General features: G+C 44.0%; 1 protein-coding gene and 1 pseudogene across 6 annotated transcripts in view; one reads left to right on the forward strand and one right to left on the reverse strand.

Annotated features, from left to right (window-relative positions):
* ACSL1 (acyl-CoA synthetase long chain family member 1) overlaps positions 1–22,207 on the reverse strand; it is a 72,741-nt gene that overhangs the window by 5,044 nt on the left and 45,490 nt on the right. For 4 of the 6 annotated variants that reach the window (XM_058719994.1, XM_058719996.1, XM_058719999.1 and 1 more), the window contains exons 6-17: positions 21,738–21,837; positions 21,338–21,516; positions 15,721–15,753; positions 15,494–15,545; positions 14,167–14,240; positions 11,493–11,570; positions 9,452–9,586; positions 5,968–6,102; positions 4,941–5,036; positions 3,913–3,985; positions 2,068–2,156; positions 468–584 (exon numbers count right to left, since the gene is read on the reverse strand). In XM_058719994.1, coding sequence (XP_058575977.1) covers positions 468–584; positions 2,068–2,156; positions 3,913–3,985; positions 4,941–5,036; positions 5,968–6,102; positions 9,452–9,586; positions 11,493–11,570; positions 14,167–14,240; positions 15,494–15,545; positions 15,721–15,753; positions 21,338–21,516; positions 21,738–21,837 — 1,161 coding nt within the window. Of the gene's footprint in view, positions 1–467; positions 585–2,067; positions 2,157–3,912; positions 3,986–4,940; positions 5,037–5,967; positions 6,103–9,451; positions 9,587–11,340; positions 11,419–11,492; positions 11,571–14,166; positions 14,241–15,493; positions 15,546–15,720; positions 15,754–21,337; positions 21,517–21,737; positions 21,838–22,207 lie in introns of all 6 variants that reach the window. The other 2 variants (XM_058719995.1, XM_058720000.1) reach the window with 2 other exon arrangements.
* Positions 6,851–8,156, forward strand: LOC131506410 (heterogeneous nuclear ribonucleoprotein A1-like; annotated as a pseudogene).

The raw sequence follows: 22,207 nt of genomic DNA on the forward strand, positions 1-22,207 counted from the left end.
TTAAGACTAAATCCAAAGGAGCTGGCCTAATCCATGGAACACTTATCCTATTTGTAATGAGATGGCAGACCTAACAAACGCATATATTCACAAATTCTTGCCCACCACACCTTCCTGGAGGCCTACCACAGTGCTCCCCACACCTTGTTAAACCAAGGCCTTAACATCGAGGTCCAGCCCGGATACATAAAAGGCCGTACGGAGTCTCTCTGGATTTCAAATGGGAAGCAGCCACCAGAATTGATGTCAAGCATCAAAAACAAACCTATTTGTTATAGTTAAGATGAAAATCCCACCCGGGCACGCTCAGAGCGTGAGTGTGTTCCCTTCAGGAAATGGAAGAGCCTACACCATACCCCCTTGGCAGGAAAAGAGAAAAATGAGGCCGCTCCCTGCAACCCATGGGACATTTTCTTCCCTATGGCAGAAAACAACAGCCTCTGGGGACAGGGGAGGGGAGAGCTTACTGGTAACCACTTTCCAATGTCCCCTGTGTGTAACCAGCCATCTTTATCCAGAACTTCCGCCGTTTTTGCCGGGTCCTTCAAGTAGCCTTTGAAGACATTTGGCCCTTTCACACACACCTGAAGAGGAAAAGCATGGAGGGGGGTGAGGAGAAAGTAGAGGAAGGGGGTGAAAAGGTACAAACTTCTAGTCAGAAGAGAAGTACCAGGGACAGAATGTGCGGTGTGGTGACTACAATTGACACTATTATGTGATATATTTACATGTTAAGAGATGAGGGGGCACCTGGGTGGCTCAGTTGGTTAAGCATCTGACTCAGGATTTTGACTCAGGTCATGATCTCATGGTTCATGAGTTTCAGCCCCATGTCAGGCTCCACGCTGGGCTTTTTCTCTCTCTCTCTCTCTCCCTGCCCCTCCCCTGCTCTCTCTCGAAAAAGAAGTAAACTTTAAAAAAAAAGTTTTAAAAAATGAGATCCTAAGAGTTCTCATCACAAGGAAAGAATTTTCTTTTTTTCTTATATCTATGTGAGATGATGGATATTAATGAAACTCATTGTGGGTAATTCACTTCACAATATATGTATGTCAAATCATCATGCTGTTTAGCTTTTGTTTTTAATGTTTATTCATTTTGGAGAGAAAGAGACAGAGCGTGGGTGAGGAAGGGGCAGAGAGAGGGAGATACAGAATCGGAAGCAGGCTCCAGGGTCTGAGCTATCAGCAGAGAGCCCAACACGGGGCTGAACCCACAAACCCTCACAAACCGTAAGATCATGACTTGAGCTGAAGTCAGACACTTAAACTGACCGAGGCACCCAGGGGCTCGAACCCATGAACGCTCACAAACCGTGAGATCATGACCCGGGCTGAAGTCAGATGCTTAATCGACTGAGCCACCCAGATGCCTCAATCACTGTGCCGTTTAAACATACAGCACATACAGTGTTGTAGGTCGATTACATCTTGACGGAAGTGTGGGGGGAAAAGATAATCTGTTAACAGCATTTACTGGGGGCTGTCCAGAGAAAGCTGGGGTGCATGTGTGCGTGTGTGTGTGCACGTGTCTCCACCTTTAGCCAGAAGCCCTGAATTCTATAATCCAGGAGTTACCAAAGCCACGCTGGGATCTTGGGGGTACCTCCAATGCTCCTGTTTCCTTGTCTTAATGACCTCAGCTGCAGTCAGGTTGTAGGGCTAATGCTTGCCTGAGGTTCCTGCTCACAGCTGCTGGACAGCCCCAAGGGGGATGAAATCACTTTGAAGTCATTAGGCTTTCCTTCCGCTAGCCAATAGCTCGCTAACAGGTATCCAGGGCAATTAGCCCACCAGAGCTGTGCTCTAGACCCTGCAGCACTGGAGCCTTTGCACGCTCTGAAGCTCAAGTCCCTCTGCTGTCTGATAGACGAGATGTTAGTGGTACCCCTCCCGCATTAGGAACCTTCAGAAAGAAGCCTGTTGGATCCCGGAGCACCAATGACATCAAGCTCAATGCCTTTACACGACAGTGCCGAGGTCACGGCAGTGCAGGGGTCACGGCCGGCCGTCAGAGGAATGGCGATGAGGGTGAACGACGAGGGGCGGGGGAGGGGGGTTCACTTACCTCGCCCTCGCCCTTGGCTGCCAGGTAGTTCATTTCTTCTACATCAACAAGTTTTATTAAATTACAAGGCATTGGGGCACCAACGTGGCCTGCATGTTCAATAAAAGAATGATCATTCCCAGGAGGACTACTAATACCCTGAAGCCGAATTACTTTTATAGCAAACAAGCCTGCTCCTGCTCATAATAACAACAGCTGGTGTAAACTTCTGTTTTCTCCCATTATATCCTGTCCCTCCCCCCCACCCCACCCTCCGCAGGAAGTGAACATAGAGTGTTTATTCTTCAAAGAGAGACAAATATTCAAAAGTCTTTTAGGGACCTCTCCCAAGTTTGGTGCTGCAAATTATTTTTCAGAGTAGAAATAATTTGGCTGCTGGTTTTAAGGGTTTCCTACAAACACCCGGAAGCAAGCTTTCTAAAACTTCAACTAGGCTCCCACGATCCGATGGCCTCTGCTTATCACCTGCCGCCTCTCTCTCAACAGACTTAACATCCCTGCTTTCTGTAAGAAAACGACACAGGGGTGCCTGATGGGCTCAGTTGGTTAAACGTCTGACTTCAGCCCAGGTCATAATCTCAGGTTTGTGAGTTCAAGCCCTGTATCAGGCTCTGTGCTCTCAGTACAGAGTCTGCTTTGGATCCCCTGTCTCCCTCTTTCTCTCCCACTCACGCTCTCTCTCTCAAAAGTAAATAAACATTTACTAAAAAAAAAAAAAAAAAAAAGAAAAGAAAGAAAGAATATGCGCAGCTTTGCCAAAGCTGGTTTATTCTCTCCCACGCCCCCTGGCTCTGACCAAGACCGTCTTTACTTCCTTACATACGGGAGAACTCGTTTTAGATTTAAGTTTATTAAGACAGGATGGTGCTTATTTTCACAGCTAACTCAACTCTCCTGCCCAAAGTGGTTCAGACTGGGGCTGTCTTTTCCCAAACAAACAAACAAATAACAGAAATGAGATAGGTTTTAAGAGCATCACAAAGAATTCCTCCTATGTTTTAATAATTTTTGCATAAGTTAAACCATGAAAAAGGGTCACAGACAGTTGGTGGGAGTCCCAGCAGAATTGTGCTACTAGGGTCCAAGACACTAGAATCCGTGTTACTGGATTGCGCTCGTATTTCTAACACGCCAAATAAATCAGCGGGGTCTGCAGAGTGGAGAACTCTGTACTACCTGTGTGCTACAGAGGAGAGCACAGAAACTTTGCAGTCAGACCTGGGCTGGAATCCTGGCTGCAAAGCCTACTGCTGTGCAAATTCTTATACATTATTTACATGCTTTTTAATCAACAATCACTTCCTCTCCGGGGTCACAGGGCCTACTTCACAGGGATGCGATGAAGTACACATGACGCACATCTCAAGCACCTAACACACAACCTCATCCATGACAGCTGCTCCATCAATGATTTCCGTATTTGCCTCTACTTGCGCCTTTTTGGAGAAAGGACTTGTTTCTTTTGCTCTGCGGTCTCGACACCTAGCACAGCACCCAGTGTAAATTCAGTTCAAATTTACCAGCAAATAATTCGACCCCAATCAATTCCGTGTAGGCTCTGTTGGGCCCAACATTCTGAACCTGGTAAAAAGGGCATCATGTCTCAGCTGTCAGCCTCAGGATCTAGGTACATTGCCCCCTGTGTTCCAGCTGGGTCCTCAAAGCACACCCTGCTCTGCCACAGCGGCTGTTTTCCACCAGGCGCCCTGATTTATGAGGCTGCCCCAAGGCCTAATCACTCGAGACACAGAACTTAAGTTGGTTAATGAACCAATGATGAACCAAATTCCAGTAATTCTGGTTGGAATAACAGGCTTCCAATAAGCAGTGGCCCGCTATGCGTACCTGCTGTCCAGTCTCCAGGCATGGTCAGGCAGCACCCGGCAGTGCATTCGGTCTGTCCGTAGCCTTCGTAAAACTGGACCAGCAAGAGATGAAACGTTATTAAAGGAAACAGTCACACCCATGCTGCAAGTGCACAAACCATTAAGTTCTTGTAACTCCTGAGCAACGGCTGACCATGACCATAGTGAAATCTCTTTTTTAGTGTTGTACAAGTAAAACCTTGGATGGCAAGTAACTTGTTCCGCGAGTGTTCCACAAGACGAGCAAACATTTCTAATGAATTTTAACTTGATAAACGAGCGATGTCTTGCAATAGGAGCAGTATGTGAGGCCGAACGTCACATGATCACAGCTGAGCCAATGGTTCTGGAGATTTGCTTTGACATAGGAGTGCTTTGGATTACAAGCATGTTTCCGGAACGAATTATGCCTGCAAACCAAGGTTTTACGGATATGGTAAATTTGTAGGCTACTGCTACGGCTTTGTTATGGCACCCAAACATCTTCACCCCCAACACAAAACACCAGCCTCTGTCCATGGTCATCTTCTTCTACTTAACCTCCTGCAGACAGGCCAGGGGGACACTGACGTGGCCCGACAGGTCACACTGCACACCACCCACTCGGGAATGTCCTGGCTCTGTGAGCTCTCGGCTCTGCCCCACGAATGTCTTATATGTCACCCAGTCTCTCCTGCCTCCCCTGACCCCTTTAAGGCAGGTTTTTCTCCATGGTTTGCAAGTGGGGCTTATCGCTTGCGACCCATTTCTATACCTCAGGCCTGGTTAAAGGCGAGTCTTCTGGACTGTGCTTGACCCTAGAGAAAATCACACGGTCCGTGGTGGCCACAGACGCATCTTCTTGCGCCTCGTGTTAAAGACATACACGCTCCTTTCTCCGAGCAACCCACGCATAACACGATCTTCCCAGCCAAAATAAGACACCGAACTGTAAGGATGACTTTTGGAAAGGAGGTTCCTGGGCTTGGAAAAGGCGGAGACAACCGGCTGCAGTGACGCCCATCTCACCTGACAGCCGAGCGCTGCTCTCAGAAACGTCAGCACGGTGGCGGACACGGGCGCGGCTCCTGTGACCATCAGCCTGACCTTTCCTCCCAGGCTCGACTTACAAGGCAAGGAGAGAGGAGAGAGGAGACAGTGAGGGTCAAATGGCTGCACGTTGGTGGGCTTCTCCAAGACACCTTTTGGGAACCCAGTACCCCCAATCCACCACTCCTTCTCCGCAGCCACACAGAGCTCACCCATGCACACACAATTCACAGGAGTTCAAAGGAGGAATGCCTGGCTGGAGCTGAAGCGACACCCTTCACTCTCCATGGGTCTGAAGAATAACCCAACACCACTACTTGTGGGTATTGTTGTTTTGTTTTTTTTTACTTGCAATTAAAAAATATTATTTTTTTAATGTTTATTTATTTTTGAGAGAGACAGAGACAGAGCTTGAGCAGGGGGGGCGGTGGGGGGTGGGGGGAGACAGAGGGAGACACAGAGTCCTTAGCAGGCTCCAGGCTCTGAGCTGTCAGCACAGAGCCCAACACAGGCTCGAACTCACGGACCGTGAGATCGTGACATGAGCCGAAGTCGGATGCCCAACTGACCGAGCCACCCAGGTACCCCTACTTGCATGTATTTTTAAGGAATTAGCACAAGAGTATGGTGGACTGGGGGCAAACGCCACATTTTTTGGCATTTGTTTGGACATAATATCGTTATTCCACATTCTTTATCACTTGTACCTAAAAAATGACATTGAAAGTAACATACCTGTTTCAGAAAGCAAAGCAAAATAAACAATTAGAAAAGCTCTAATACCCTGATTCCTTTCCTTCCCTGCCATCTCACCACGTCGCTCAGGTTTATACTGGATACTGGGGTTTACTTAGTGGCTTGGTCCTTAATTTTTAGAAATGTGCCAGACTTAATAAAAACATGCCATTCTCTCTTACCTTCATACTTTGCTTTAAAAAAAGAGCCCTCATAGAAACTCTGAAGCCAAAGTTAGTTTACATGACAAACAACAGTTTTGATCTGTCACCTGTATCTTGTGGAAGATCAGTTTATCCCACAGGCTGTTGTTTCTAATGATGCCACTGCGAAGCTCCGATTCTTTTCTCTTGGAGGCAAAGTCCAGGAGCCATCGCTTCAGGGTGGTGTTTGCCTGCCCAAAAATCTGATGGGTCAAGAAAAGAGAAGGTTTCAAAATGACGAGGATGGCTAGAATCAGAAAGTCAGACAGCAACAGGTGTCGGCAAAGGTGCGGAGAAACTGGAACCTCCCCCCCTACGTTGCTGGGGGTGGGGTGGGAAATGTCATACAGCTCGGTCACTTTGGAAAGTAGACTGGCAGTTCCTCAAATAGTTAAACACAGAGTGACCATGTGACCCGGCAATTCCGCTCCAATGTAAGTACCCAAGAGAAAAGAAGGCACGTGTCCATGCAGAAACTTGTACATGAATGTTCATAGCATCATTATGCATGATAGCCAAAGAGGGACGACAACCCAAATGCCCACCCATGCGTGAAAAGATAAATAAAATGTGTTATATCTGTTCAATTTAAGAAACACAATAGATGGACATAGGAGAAGGGAAGGAAGGAAAAATAAGATGAACACAGAGAGGGAGGCAAACCATAAGATACTCAAATACAGAGAACAGCCTGGGGGTTGCTGGCAGGGTGTTGGGTGGGGGCGGATGGGCTAGATGGGTGATGGGCAGTAAGGAGGGCACTTGTTGGGATGAGCATTGGGTGTTATATGTAAGCGATGAATCACTGGGTTCTGCTCTTGAAACCAATATGACACTGAATGTTAATTAACTTTAATTTAAATAAATATGAAAAATAAAATGCCAAACCATTATAACAGGACTGATCTTGTTATGTCAAAAAAAATGTGTTATAGCTTTCTGCCCGTGGACGCCGCCGAGTAATCATCGTGAAAGTCTCCCCTCCCACCGCCGTCATGTCTAAGTCAGAGTCTCCCAAAGAGCCTGAACAGCTGCGGAAGCTTTTCATTGGAGGTTTGAGCTTTGAAACAACCGATGAGAGTCTGAGGAGCCATTCTGAGCAATGGGGAACGCTTACGGACTGTGTGGTAATGAGAGGTCCAAACACCAAGCGCTCCAGAGGCTTTGGGTTTGTCACCTATGCCACTGTGGAAGAGGTGGATGCAGCCATGAATGCAAGGCCACACAAGGTGGATGGAAGAGTTGTGGAACCAAAGAGGGCTGTCTCGAGAGAAGATTCTCAAAGACCTGGTGCCCACTTAACTGTGAAAAAGATTTTTGTCGGTGGCATTAAAGAAGACACTGAAGAACATCATCTAAGAGATTATTTTGAACAGTATGGGAAAATTGAAGTGACTGAAATCATGACCGACCGAGGCAGTGGCAAAAAGAGAGGCTTTGCTTTTGTGACCTTTGACGGCCATGACTCTGTAGACAAGATTGTCATTCAAAAATACCATACTGTGAAGTAAGGAAAGCTTTATCTAAGCAAGAGATGGCTAGTGCTTCTTCCAGCCAAAGAGGTCGAAGTGGTTCTGGGAACTTCGGTGGTGGTCGTGGAGGTGGTTTTGGTGGGAATGACAACTTTGGCCGCGGAGGACACTTCAGTGGGTGAGGTGGCCTTGGCGGCAGTCGAGGTGGCGGGGGACATGGTGGCAGTGGGGGTGGCTATAACGGATTTGGTAACGATGGAGGCAACTTTGGAGGTGGTGGAAGCTATAATGATTTTGGCAATTACAACAATCAATCTTCAACTTTTGGACCCACGAAAGGAGGACATTTTGGAGGCAGAAGCTCTGGCCCCTATGGTGGTGGAGGCCAATACTTTGCCAAACCACGAAACCAAGGTGGCTGTGGCGGTTCCAGCAGCAGCAGCAGCAGCAGCTATGGCAATGGCAGAAGGGTTTAATTACTGCCAGGAAACAAAGCTTAGCAGGAAAGGAGAGCCAGAGAAGTGACAGGGAAGCTACAGGTTACAACAGATTTGTGAACTCAGCCAAGCACAGTGGTGGCAGGGCCTAGCTGCTACAAAGAAGACATGTTTTAGACAATACTCATGTGTATGGGCAAAAAAACTCGAGGACTGTATTTGTGACTAATTGTATAACAGGTTATTTTAGTTTCCATTCTGTGGAAAGTGTAAAGCATTCCAACAAAGGGTTTTAATGTAGATTTTTTTTTTTTTTGCACCCATGCTGTTGATTGCTAAATGTAATAGTCTGATCATGACGCTGAATAAATGTGTCTTTAAAAAAAAAAATGTGTTATAACCATACAGTGGAATATTACTTGACCATTTAAAGGGATGAAGTACGGACCCATGTTACAACATGGATGAACCTTGAAAATACGCTAAGTGAAAGAAGCCAGACACAAAAGGACAGATATGTCATGATTCCATTCATATGAAAGTCCAGAACAGGGAAATCTATACATGCAAAAGGTAGATTCATTTTGCCTGGGGGTAGAAGGCGGTAGAGGATAGCTATAGGTCAGGTACAGCGTTTCCTTTCAAGGTAGTAAAAATGGGGTCTGGTGATGGGTGCAGAGCTCTGTGAATGTCCTAAAAACCTTTGAATTTTACACTTAAATGGGTGAATTAGGGCACCTGGGTGGCACAGTCGGTTAAGCGTCCGACTTCAGCCAGGTCACGATCTCGCGGTCCGTGAGTTCGAGCCCCGCGTCAGGCTCCGGGCTGATGGCTCGGAGCCTGGAGCCTGTTTCCGATTCTGTGTCTCCCTCTCTCTCTGCCCCTCCCCTGTTCATGCTCTGTCTCTCTCTGTCCCAAAAATAAATAAAAAACGTTGAAAAAAAAAATTAAAAAAAAAATGGGTGAATTATACGGACAGTAAATTATATCTCAATCAAGCTATTCTAAAAAGTTTCTTTAAAGAACCATTAAAAAAACCGAACAGGTTCTCATAGATAACAGAAGCCCTGCTTTCCAATAAAAAGCATGAAAACTGCCCGGTCCAAATTCATCTTGAAGAAAGCTCATGCCACAAGCTGGTCTGGCCCAGGATGTGTGGTCTGTGCCACGGTGATGCCCTACGGAGAGGCTGGCATTCTCTCCATCCCTGGCTTGGCTCAGTCGTTTCTTTCTACGTGGCTAAGTAAGTCATGTTATGTGTGCGTGGACATTACAATTTATAGAGTCGTTTCACAGTTATTGTTCTCATGTGATGCGATTAGCAATTTTATGAGCTACACAGCGTGGGGTGGAGGGAACAGTCCATCGTGCAGATGAGAGAACAGAGGCTCAAAAGAGTTTACTGTACAAATAAGGTGACCTCCCACTTACACCTGTGTTGGGCCTTTCAGTTAACATAGTCTGTTGGTCTGTTTTTTTTCTCAGAGTCCTTACCAACAGCTCTGTGAGGTAGATGATTTCTGGTTTTACCGATGGGTAAACTGCGCTTTCCTGAGACCATGGGAACAGAAGGTACCCGGCTGAGCCTGATTCAAACCCAAGTCTTGGACTCGAGGTCCCCCTCTCTGCTGCTCAGAACTTACTCGGTCAAACATCCGGTTCAGCAGTCTGGGGACCACAGGAAAGATAGTGGGTTGAAGTGCCTTGAGGTCGTCCATAAGCAGCCTGATATCTCCTTGGAAAAATCCGATTTTAGCTCCATGACACAGCATTACACACTAGGGCAGGAAACGAAAATAACATCAGCATCGCAACAGGCGCTACACAACATACACACAGATGCACAGGGCTTCAGCTTGAGCATTTTGGACCAGTTTCCAGAAAGCTTGAAGTTTCTACACGTAGGTATCTTTTCAAAAAGTGTTCTTACATTCCCCAGTCATTGCACAACATGGAAATGCGGTATTTCTCTTGATCATCCTGAAGATAAAGGAGCTGGTTAAGAACCAGGGGGTGGTGTTTTTAGGGACGATGATGGAGCTTCTGCTGTTTTAGGTTTATGATAAATGGGTGGTGAATGTCATGTGATCCAAGTATTTTACTCTTCTAGAAACTTTAGGCCTAATTTATTCTCAAAACAAAAACCTAGCTACGTTGCAAACTTGGCTACTTGCCAAGCTTATTAAAGTCTCATTTTGAAAATCTGAATCTAACTAAAAATTTCTGAAAAGCCACTGGATATGTTGCCATTGAGATCCCGGGCCATCAAACACCAGAGTGGCCTGCTGTAGGATCCATTGTGTGGATGTGTTCCTGTCTGATGCAAATGGCACTGGCAAGCCATAAGTGCTTGACAGTCAGCCTATTTTAAATTTTAAAAAGAAAGAGAGATTCAAAAGATGATGTCACGGAAGTACAAATGGTCTCAGGCCTGAAAGCAGAAACCACTGGAAAGGGACACCACAGTTCACAGATGAAATTTTCAAGCGCAGGGGGCTTTTGTTCAGGTGTGCCCCGACCTCCCAGGCATCCTTCCAAAACTGCCATTAGTTATACATGGTCCATTATCAGCTCGCTTGAGATCACTCTGGAAACTCACAAGATCTCCTGAGGTGTGCAGTAGCAGAGGTAACAGATGGAAGATGGGATCTCATGACCCTTGATCCTTTAGGGCTAAGGGTGCCCTTGAGGGCAGCAGCCAATCAGAGGGCCGCTAGCTCTGGATTAGTCACCTCTTTGTCACAGACACCTCGCACGGTGCCCGGCACACAGCTGCTGCTCAGTAAATATTTGTTAAATGAATGGATGGCACCCATTGTTTTTTTTCCTAGAAGTATATGATCCAAAATTGTCCAAGAAGGAAAAGAGATGGTTCTCGGTCAGTTTTTAAACTAGTCACACAGTTGTGCACAGGGAGCCCGGGCAAAGGTCAGCTGTACATCACCCTGCTTTCCCAAGGGCAGTGAGAATACTGGTGAAAAAAAGTGTGTCTTAAGCCGACTTGTGCACTATTAACAAGCACCATAAAAAATAGAGACTTCTTACAGAGGCAGAAGCCTCTCAAGGCTTTGTAGGATGGCGTTCATAAAAATTCTACTTTTAAAGTTAAATTTCTGGAATCACGCCCACGTGCATATCCTTTGAAAGTCTGAGCTTCTAATTTTAAGATGAATGATTAATAAAGTTCAGATATCGGGGTGCCGGGGTAGCTCAGTCAGTTAAGCATCCAACTTTGGCTCAAGTCATGATCCCACGGTTCATGAGTTCGAGCCCTGTGTCAGGCTCTGTGCTGACAGCTGGAGCCTGGAGACTGCTTCGGATTCTGTGTCTCCCTGTCTCTCTCTGCCCCTCCCCTGCTTGTTCTCTCTCTCTCTCTCTCTCTCAAAAATCAATAAACTTAAAAAAAAATAAAGTTCAAGTATCCGGACCCCCACTCCCAAATTTATACTCCTTAAAATAATCAGCACCATTTCTAAAACGGGGCTGAGCAAAGAATTAACTGTGGGGATGACAGTCTACACATGAGACTTACCTGCAGAAGCTGCTCATACATGTGTGCGAGTGGCAAAAACGAAATGTGTGTGTCACTGGCATTCAAGGCAAGTACCTTCTGTAAAACATGACAACTTAGCACAACAAAAACAAGCAAGCAAGCAAGCAAGAAAAGTAAAACAAGGGGCCTACCTCTACAACTCTTTCAAACATATGGGCGAGAGGCAAGAAAGAGATCAAAGTATCATCTGGGGAAGGATCAACTGTATTCTGCAAACAGATACGAGCAAGCAGAAAAGCATTAAGATTCCTAGCAATTCCCCATTTGTATTTCAGAGCACATAATACCTCAATACCAAGGAGAAACAGCTTTTGCTTACATTCTTAAATTTTTTTTTTTTTAACGTTTATTTATTTTTGAGACAGAGGGAGACAGAGCACGAACGGGGGAGGGTCAGAGAGAGGGAGACACAGAATCTGAAACAGGCTCCAGGCTCTGAGCTGTTAGCACAGAGCCCGACGCGGGGCTCGAACTCACGGACCACGAGATCATGACCTGAGCCGAAGTCGGCTGCCCAACTGACCAAGCCACCCAGGCACCCCTAAAATTGTTTCTCTCCAAAGGATTAAATGAAAATCAACACTTTAATTATACAGTTAGAGTAGATCTCACTCCTGATGAAGTAAACCCACTCCTGACGACGTTAATCAAAATAAGGCAGATTTTGTCCAGATTGGGATATTAAGGAATCATGTGCTTGAATTATTTAGTGTTTCCAAGATACAGTACCCCACAGCCCAGTAAGCTCAATGTCACCTTAAGAAGTAAAAGGTCCGTTCCAACACAAGGTAACATATTATGTTGTGGAAACAGAAGATCTATTACAACATAAGATAGTGTATTGTGTTGAAAAGGGAAAGGACGAGAGAAGAGAAATTGAATTTCCAAGCTCTTTTATAGTATAAATGCATGTTGAGTATTTTAGTTTGATCAACGTCTTCACCTGAATGGCCTACTTCACCCCATGAAAAATAATCTTGATTTGTTTGGTGCAAGCTCTGATCTGGCACCATCTGCAATAAAATGCTGATTGTGATACAGGTTGCAGCTGGATTGAGCAAGGCATCTGGTTTCCGTTTCAAGGCTAAGAATGTTCATGTTATTTACGTACAAAATTCTGGCCAAAGCAGGGGCTGCCTTACAGCAGCTGTTGCCACACCAGCTAAGAAACGGAGGCCTCGTCGGGTGTCTACGCAACCATTTCTGGGCTGTGCCCCTCCCCTCCTTGAAGCTGGCCTGTCCCTCACGATAATGTGGTGACAGATGGAAGCACCAGCAAACTCAGCAGCTCCAGAAGCAGGTGATGGAGGCTGCACATGCCATAATCTTAGCTTAATTTTATTCAAGCGTGATCTGCGTCCCAAATAGTACATCTTCGTAGGAAACTGCTACATAATGAGGTGTCAGACTCGGTAATTTCTATACTTTTCAATTTTCTGATTTGGTACCCACCCAGCCCCCCCCCCCAAATGTATGTTACTAAGATTAGAAGTTTTACAAAGTTGTGAGTGCCCCCGATAGTATAATTAATTTTAAACAAAGTTTGTAGCCATTCGCCTCCATGAGCCACTAACCTTATTTTAAGTTTTCTTTGAAGGCTAATTAGGAAATTAAAATTCCAGGTGGATGAGGCACTAAATGTTGAATTCTGTTTATAAAGTTGTATGTCGAAAAAGGAACTGGGGACTAAGAAAGTGTGAGTGTAGGTAAGAGACAGACCTTCTCGAGCCACCAAAGATGCACATTCCCCAAAACCATTCGGCACAGGCTCCCAGAACAAAAATTAGGACCTACGCAACCCTCCCAGAGACCGCAAAAGCAAATTATGTAAAATGTGCCAAGGGCAGGAGGGAAAGGCATGATATTGCTTGATAAGTACTTTTTTTTAAAAGGCAAGTTTGAAATATACCCTTGGTGCTACAGACTGAATTGTGTCCCCCTCCCCAAATTTATGTTAAAGCCCTAACCCCCAGTGTGACTGTATTTGGAGACAGAGCCCCTGGGGAGGTAATTCAGGTTAAATGAGACCATAAACTGGGGGGCTGACCTAATAGGGCTGGTGCCCTTGGAAGCAGAGGAAGAACCACCAGAAACCTCTCTCTCATTCTCTGTGTGCACAAAGAGGAAAGGCCATGTGAGGACACATCGAGGAGGCCAGAAGAGAGCCCTCACCAGAAACCAAATTTACTGACACCTTGATCATGGATTTCCAGCCTCTAGAACTGTGAGAAAATAAATGTCTGTCATTTAAGTCACTCAGCCTGTGCTATTTTGTTATGGCGGCCCCGCAGACTAGGACACTGGGAGGGCAAACTTTAATAGGAAACCAACTGAAGGTCAAGGTTTTAATCTTCTCATAAAATAGAAGTCAGATCAACTGTAATAAATAACAGTAATTCAAAAACCTTCCGCAGCATTTAACGTTTCATTGTCCGCTTAAAGAAATTATTTTCCCCACCCCAGGATGGGAGCACTAGAGAGTCATTTCTTCTTGGTCCTCTCCTGGAAACATTTATATAGGGCAGTACCCACATGAAGTGTTACTACATAAAAGTTATAATAACTTGTCCGTCAATTCAGCTTAACGGTCACAAGCAGGAGTTGGAGATTAGGTCCACAATGAAAACTATCTGAGAGAAGGTGATCTTAGACCATATTAGAGCTCAGACCTCATCCCCACGTCAAACAGTGCTCCAAACACAGCAGGGACCAAACATGGCGGTTCTGCCACAAAACACTTTCATTCTTGAGGCCTAGTGCCAACCACTGAGCGTGAAGAAAGATGGCAATATCCCAAACGCTTACCTCTGTGATTTTCACAAAAGCTGAACAATCACTCACTATATTTCGATGAGTGATCAGGGCTCCTTTGGGGTAGCCTGAGGAACACACATGAGCAGAAACCAAGTTAAAGAAATGCCATCCCCAAATGACAGGAATTAAGGAAGCCCAGAACCCTGTATAATTGGGGCCTCAAATGCCTCTAGTGTTCGGTGCAACTGTGAAAGCCAGATGCTGAATGACACTAAATCCCTAAACAATCTGCAATCCTTTACATGAAAAGATTGTCTGAAACAACCTTTATTAACATGGGTGAGTTTTAGAGGGCGTGTGTAGTGGGAAGAGGAGAAAACACAGGAATTTTATTTCTGGAAATAAAATGTTGGTTTATCCCAAGAAACGGGCAGATCCACTGTCGCCTTCAATAAATGTCTGAGGAAATACACGGCACACTCAGATTCTGGGAATGTCTGACAGGGCCACAAGGACACTGTGCTCGCAACACTTCGGTCTCCTCTGCTTTTAGTCCATCTGTAGTTCAACTACGTCACCTGTTGGTCACCCAAGAAAGGGGGCAGGGAATACACACCTCCAGATACCACTTAGAAGCAACCGCATTTCATTGGGTAAATTCCTAGCAGTGCTACTGCTGGGTCATAGGGTAGGTCTATTTTTAATTTTTTGAGGAACTTCCACACTGTTTTCCAGAGCGGCTGCACCAGTTTGCATTCCCACCAACAGTGCAAGAGGGTTCCCATTTCTCCACATCCTCACCAGCATCTACAGTCTCCTGATTTGTTCATTTTAGCCACTCAGGAGTGCTGATGCATAGGGGCACTTGTACCCCAATGTTTATAGCAGCACTTTCAACAATAGCCAAATTATGGAGAGAGCCTAAATGTCCATCAACTGATGAACTGATAAAAACATTGTGGTTTATTTACACAATAGAATACTACGTGGCAATGAGAAAGAATGAAATATGGCCTTTTGTAGCAACATGGATGGAACTAGAGGGTATTATGCTAAGTGAAATAAGTCATACAGAGAAAGATACCATATGTTTTCACTCTTATGTGGATCCTGAGAAACTTAACAGAAGACCATGGGGGCTGGAAAGACCATGGGGGAAGGAAAAAAAAAAAAGGTTAGAGAGGGAGGGAGCCAAAACATAAGAGACTCCTAAAAACTGAGAACTGAGGGTTGATGGGGGTGGGAGGGAGGCGAGGGTGGGTGATGGGCATTGAGGAGGGCACCTTTTGGGATGAGCACTGGGTGTTGTATGGAAACCAATTTGACAATAAATTTCATATTAAAAAAAAAAAAGAAGCAACTGCATTTCAAACCTTACCTGTAGTTCCACTGGTGAAGCAAATCACTGCAAGATCTTCAGGTGCTGGCGGCTAGAGCACATTAAAAACAAACACAAACAAACAAACAAACAAACAAACAAACCCAAAGGTGGTGTAAGTCAGAACAGAAAGAAAATTATAAACCATACATTGATCCCCAAGGTTTCTACCAGTCTTGGAGACTAGTTATCAGCAGGGCTTAGCAGGGCTGACATCGTGTACTCACCTTAGGTCTCTGTCTGTTGGCTCTTCCCAGGTCCTTAAGGAGAAGAGAAAAAAAAAAAAATCTTAAATGGAAACATTTTCAAAATGTAAAGAATAAGGCAACATCGATAAAGTCACTTCAACTTGACTCTACTGTGGGATTCACTCAGAGCTGGCTCAAAGACAGTGTCCGTTTCAAATGAAAGAAACTGACCACTTTAACTAACCTGAAGTGACATATTTATGCATTGCTCTAACAAGCCATTTTCCAGGGGCATCTTAGTGGCTCAGTTGCTCAAGCAATTGACTTCCACTCAGGTCATGATCTCACGGTTCTTGAGTTCGAGCCCCACGTCGGGCTCTGTGCTGACAGTTCAGAGCCTGGAGCCTGCTTCGGATTCTGTGTCTCCCTCTCTCTCTGCACACCCCCCCCAACACATGTTCTCTCTCTCGCTCTCTCAAAAATAAATAAACATTAATAATTTTTTTTAAAAAGGAGCCACTTTCCAGTTGTCTTCTCTCATATAAAACCAAATAAATGGTGTCAGGACTAGCCCTTGAAACAGGATTTATCCAAAAGACAGGAATCAGAGATTTTTTATGATGGATTTCTTGTCCGCACTCCCACACTCTTTTATGGCTGGCTCTTGACCAAAAGCAAACCATAGTCATAACCAAAGAACTGCAGATGCTCTGCGCCCTCCTGAGACCAGAGCACAGCACCGACGTGTGGTCACCCAGCTCTGGATGACTGGATCACCGGCAGTCCCTGCAGGATGAAATGCTACAGGCTCAAATATCTATACTCCCCACATGGAGTGGATAAAAGATTTGGGAACCTCAGATTATAAAACAGTCCTTGACATGGGGCGCCTGGGTGGCTCAGCTGGTTGTGCCTCTGACTCTTGGTTTCGGCTCAGGTCATGATCTCACGGTTCGCGGGTTCAAGCCCTGTGTTGGGCTCTGCCCTGTTAGTGCAGAGCCTGCTTGGGATTCTCTCTCCCTCTCTCTCTGCCCCTCTCCCATTCATTCTCTCTCTCTCTCTCTCTCTCTCTCTCTCTCTCTCTCTCTCAAAATAAATAAACAAACTTAAAAAAAAATAAAAGTGTCCATGACAGAAGACAGAAGAGCACTGCTGGATGGACACGAAGAGCTGCAGGTTCATTTCCAAGGATGCATCTCCCAGCAGCTGGTTCCCAGTCACTACCTGGGGTCCATTGTGATGTTGTTCAGTTCACTGCATGGAGGTATCTTGGTGGCCACTTCAATTAGCTATTAATTTCTTTAATGAACTATTTATATTCCTTTCCTATTAAAACAGAATAGCTTGAATGAGCATATGGAGTGAGCATGCTAGAATTACATGGGAATTCGATCAGTGTGCTCAGGGCTCAGTGAGTTTCTGCCCAGCACACACTTTTAAACCATTTTTTTTTAAAGTTTATTTATTTCAGACTTTAAGCTGTACTACAAAGCTGTAATCATCAAGACAGTATGGTTCTGGCACAAGAACAGACACTCAGATCAATGGGACAGAATAGAGAACCCAGAAATGGGCCCACAAACATATGGCCAACTAATGTTTGACGAAGCAGGAAAGAATGTCCAATGGAATAAAGACAGTCTCTTCAGCAAGTGGTGCTGGGAAAACTGGACAGTAACATGCAGAAAAATGAACCTGGACCACTTTCTTACTCCATATACGAAAATAAAGTCAAAATGGATGAAAGACCTAAATGTAAGACAGGAAGTCATCAAAATACTAGAGGAGAAAGCAGGCAAAAACCTCTTTGACCCTGGCCACAGCAGCTTCTTATTCAACATGTCTCCGGACAAGGGAAGGGAAACAAAAGCAAAAATGAACTATTGGGACCTTGTTAAAATAAAAAGCTTCTGCATAGCGCAGGAAACAATCAGCAAAACTAAAAGGTAATGGTCAGAATGGGAGAAGGTATTTGCAAACGACATATCTGATAAAGGGTTAGTATCCAAAATCTATAGAGAACTTATCAACCTCACCATCCAAAAAACAAATAATCCAGTGAAGAAATGGGCAAAAAACATGAATAGACACTTCTCCAAAGAAGACATCCACATGGCCAACCAACCCATGAAAAAATGCTTAACATCACTCATCATCAGGAAAATACAAATCAAGACCACAATGAGATACCCCCTCACACCTGTCAGAAGGGCTAACATTAACAATTCAGGCAACAAGAGATGTTGGTGAGGATGCAGACAAAGAGGACCTCTTTTGCACTGCTGGTGGGAATGCAAATTGGTGCAGCCACTCTGGAAAACAGTATGGAGGTTCCTCAAAAAATTAAAAATAGAACTACCCTACGACCCAGCAATTGCACTACTAGGTATTTATCCAAGGGATACGGGTATGCTGTTTTGAAGGGGCACATGCACCCCAGTGTTTATAGCAGTACTATCAATAACACACACACACACACACACGCATGCACACACACACAATGGAGTATTTACTCAGCAATAAAAAAGAATGAAATCTTGCCCTTTGCAACTACGTGGATGGAACTAGAGGGTATTATGCTAAGTGAAATTAGTTAAGTCAGAGAAAGACAAATATCTTATGACTTCACTCATATGAGGACTTTAAGACACAAAACAGATGAACATAAGGGAAGGGAAGCAAAAATAATATAAAAACGGGAGGGGGGCACAAACATAAGAGACTTAAGGACACAAACATAAGGAGACTTAAATAGCTGAGTAATAAGGAGAGGGTTACTGGAGGGGTTGTGGGAGGAGGTATGGGCTAAATGGGTAAGGGGCATTAAGGAATCTACTCCTGAAATAATGGTTGTACTATATGCTAACTAACTTGGATGTAAATTAAAAAAAATAAATAAAAATTAAAAAACAATAAAACAATAAAAATATTTTTTAAAAAGTTTACTTATTTTGAGAGAGAGAAAGAGAGATAGCACACAAGCAGGGGAGGGGCAGAGAGGGAGGGAAAGAGAGTGAGAATCCCAAACAGGTTCTACACTGTCAGTGCAGAGCCCAATGCAGGGCTTGATCCAATTAACAGTGAGATCATGACCTGAGCTGAAATCAAGAGCCAGATGCCTAACTGACTGAGCCACCCAGGCACCCCCAAACCATTTTTAATCTTAATTACATTTTAAATTATGTATATAATAGACTGCTGATTAAAAACAGGAACAGCGAAGTCCAAATAGAAGTCAACTAAGAGCTAAAGCAATAATAATTCCTTTTTTTTTTAAAGTAATCTTTATCAGACCCAAATCTCCACTCATCTGTTCAAAATTCTTACATAACTTCTTGAGATCTCTAATTCTTCAAAAATTGATATGAAGTAAAATACAGCCACAGCTCCATGCAGTTTGGCTTTTATTTTATTGGGAACACACATGATCAAAATTAGTGCCCTATGTGCCAAGAAGGTTCACAGCCTCAAACCTGTATAATGACATCATGTAGAAAAGAGTACGGCAACCATAAAAATAAATGAGTTGCCATCTTCAGGCTCCAAATGCCCAAACAAAACAAAACAAAAACCTCGCCCAGAAGGAAAACTGAATTCTAGTTAATGAATAACATGCTGAAGTATTTGGGGGTAATAAAATCTGCAACTTAATGCAAATGCACTAAAAAAGGGTAATGAATCAATAGAGGGACAGAGTAATGCACGAATATGTGATAAAGCAAATATATTAAAACATTAGCTGCAGATGTTTGGTGGGCATATGGCAGTCTACTGTACAATTCTTGGTACTTTGTATCTGTTCTTGTTTGCAGGTCTGAAGATATTCATAATAAAATATCCCCCAAAAGCAAAAACTCCAAATACCAATATTTCTCTTTTTGATCCTATAAAAACATATATCAACATAAACTTGATCATATGATCAACCGGAAGGCCAATGTTAAATTCCCTTCTTAAAAATTACTTAATCTTTTGCTTACAAATTTTTAAAACCCAAGTATGAATCATATGACACAGGTAAGTGGAAAACAATGTCTTTTACAAATAAAATCTTTAATGTAAACTTTACATTACAATCTTCATTTACCTAAATGTTTTCATCTTAAAATTATGTCATCATAGAAAAATCAAAAAATACCAAAAAATTCCCATGGGTGTGTGCATGTGTGTGAACGTCTGTGTGGTGGGGTTAGGGAAAAGATGGAGGAAAAAGATTACATTGTAAATGGCATTACTGCGATCACAAGTGAAATTAACAAATGTGCAGAAATGCTAGGTAAAAAGCTAGCTAAAAACCCAACTGAACAGTACAGCACACCCATTCTTATGGACTAAGCATCTATTCTACTGTGTGCGTCTCTGTATAAATGTGAGGCAGAAGGCTCTGTTAGAACAAATTAGTTTCTCTATGACCGCTAAGTTCCTCCAGGAAGGTATTATATAGATCCTTGTTCATAGCCTCCAATTCCTTGTAGGAGAACTATAAGTAAAATTTCAAACCCTATTTATAACAGTTCCAGGAAAATATTTATAACATTTTCAGAAGGAGAACAGCCAATTCCTGTGATATGTACCTGACAAGATCCTCCTCTTACTAGCTTCTCTGGATTAAACTCTAATCCAAATCCAACTGGGAGAATCAGCTTTTTACATGTGATGTCAAACAACCAATTTATTTTTTTTTTCTTTTCTTTTTTTTTTTTTTAATATATGAAATTTACTGTCAAATTGGTTTCCATACAACACCCAGTGCTCATCCCAAAAGGTGCCCTCCTCAATACCCATCACCCACCCTGCCCTCCCTCCCACCCATCAACCCTCAGTTTGTTCTCAGTTTTTAACAGTCTCTTATGCTTTCAAACAACCAATTTAAATATACGCCACATTCGTTTTCCTAGAATGGTTACCCTTAAAGTTCTGATTAAGGTGAATCTCAAGAAATTTAATATAAAAATAAACCAAATCAAACATCTATGCTGGAAATCCACCAGGATGCTACAAAAGCAACTTGGGAAAAAGAATAATGAGGCAGATTTCTATAGCTGGCTCCATTTTAGAAACAAATCAGTAAGTAAATGGCATTAAAGGCTAAAAAGAACATACAAACTTAAATCTCCACCTGAATCAGAAATTCACATTTCTGGAGCACTTGGGTGGCTCAGTTGGTTGAGCATCCAACTTCGGCTCAGGTCAGGAGCTCTCAGTTCACGAGTTTGAGCCCCACATCGGGCTCACTGCTGTCAGCACAGACCCTGCTTTGAATCCTCTGTCCCCTCTATCTGCCCCTCCTCTGCTTGTACTCTCTCTCTCTCTCTCTCTCTCTCTCTCTCTCTCAAAAATAAATAAACATTAAGAAGAAAAAGAAATTCACATTTCTACCATTTATTGGCATGGCTGGTCAGTGCTCTAGAATAAATGTGTGAGCACCTGCGACTTGTTTTACGAGAGTACTTTTTATCAGATGGGATGGATTCACACTGAGACATGCACGTAGAACCCTTCCTTCCAGTAATGAGGCGGCAATTTCCACCCTATGTCTTTTATGGGTTGCTGCGATGCCCAACCAGAGCTAGGATTGCATGATTGCACTGGATACCACATGTGAGCCGAAATGGCCTCAGGGGCGCCCACCAGGGAAGTGGGAAGGATGACTCACCTCCATTGCCTTCAGACTGATGATTTCTACGCCACACCTTTTGCCTCGTTCTAACAGATCGATGCCATAGGAGTCCATGACGACTATGGTTTTAAGGCCTGGAGTTAACTTATTTTCTACACCTTCTAATAGCGTGTTGGCCTTCTCTGGCTTGTCAACAAAAACCAGAGAGAGTTCGGCTGGGAATGAAGAGATACAATGAAGAATGAGCTCCGAGATATTAAAAGCCTGACTGTACGATATCTGACACCAGGCTATTTTCAGGACTTACAGTCTTTGAATAGAAAGACAGATGTGTATTTAAACATAAAATCCCTATCAAATCAAATATAACCAAATGTAAAGTCATCAAATCTAACTGATAACTAGGCCAGTGCCCACCTGGAGACCCCAGACATACCTTTGTTGACTATGTAGGTGATGGCTTCAGCTCCAAGCGTATCATAGAGGGGAACGGACACCATGGAGTAAGCAAAGCATCCCTGTTCAATGATCACCCACTAAATGAACAGTAAAGGTCAGGGAAAGAAAACGAGATGTCATCACGGAACCACTCCAAGGAGAACAACACTCTAGAGAGATTCAAAGTGGAAACACTGGATGGGGCAAAATCAACTTTTGTGTGTCTACTCCTATATGCCAGGCACCACGGAGGATTCACGATGCAAACAAAACATCTGCCCCCTTCTTAGAAGGACAGTGCAATTGGCCAGAAGAATCGAGGCAAATATGTGAGAAGATAATTAACCGTACGAGATAGTGACCGGCTCAGACACGAGGGAGCCGGAAGTGACCCACCTCCACGGGGCACGTGACTGAGCTCGCCCTCTGCAAGGGCAGCACGGTTTGGACAGATAGAGAAAGGCAAGG

This window comes from Neofelis nebulosa, chromosome 3 (genome assembly GCF_028018385.1).
Source record: "Neofelis nebulosa isolate mNeoNeb1 chromosome 3, mNeoNeb1.pri, whole genome shotgun sequence".
NCBI classification, from domain to species: domain Eukaryota; kingdom Metazoa; phylum Chordata; class Mammalia; order Carnivora; family Felidae; genus Neofelis; species Neofelis nebulosa.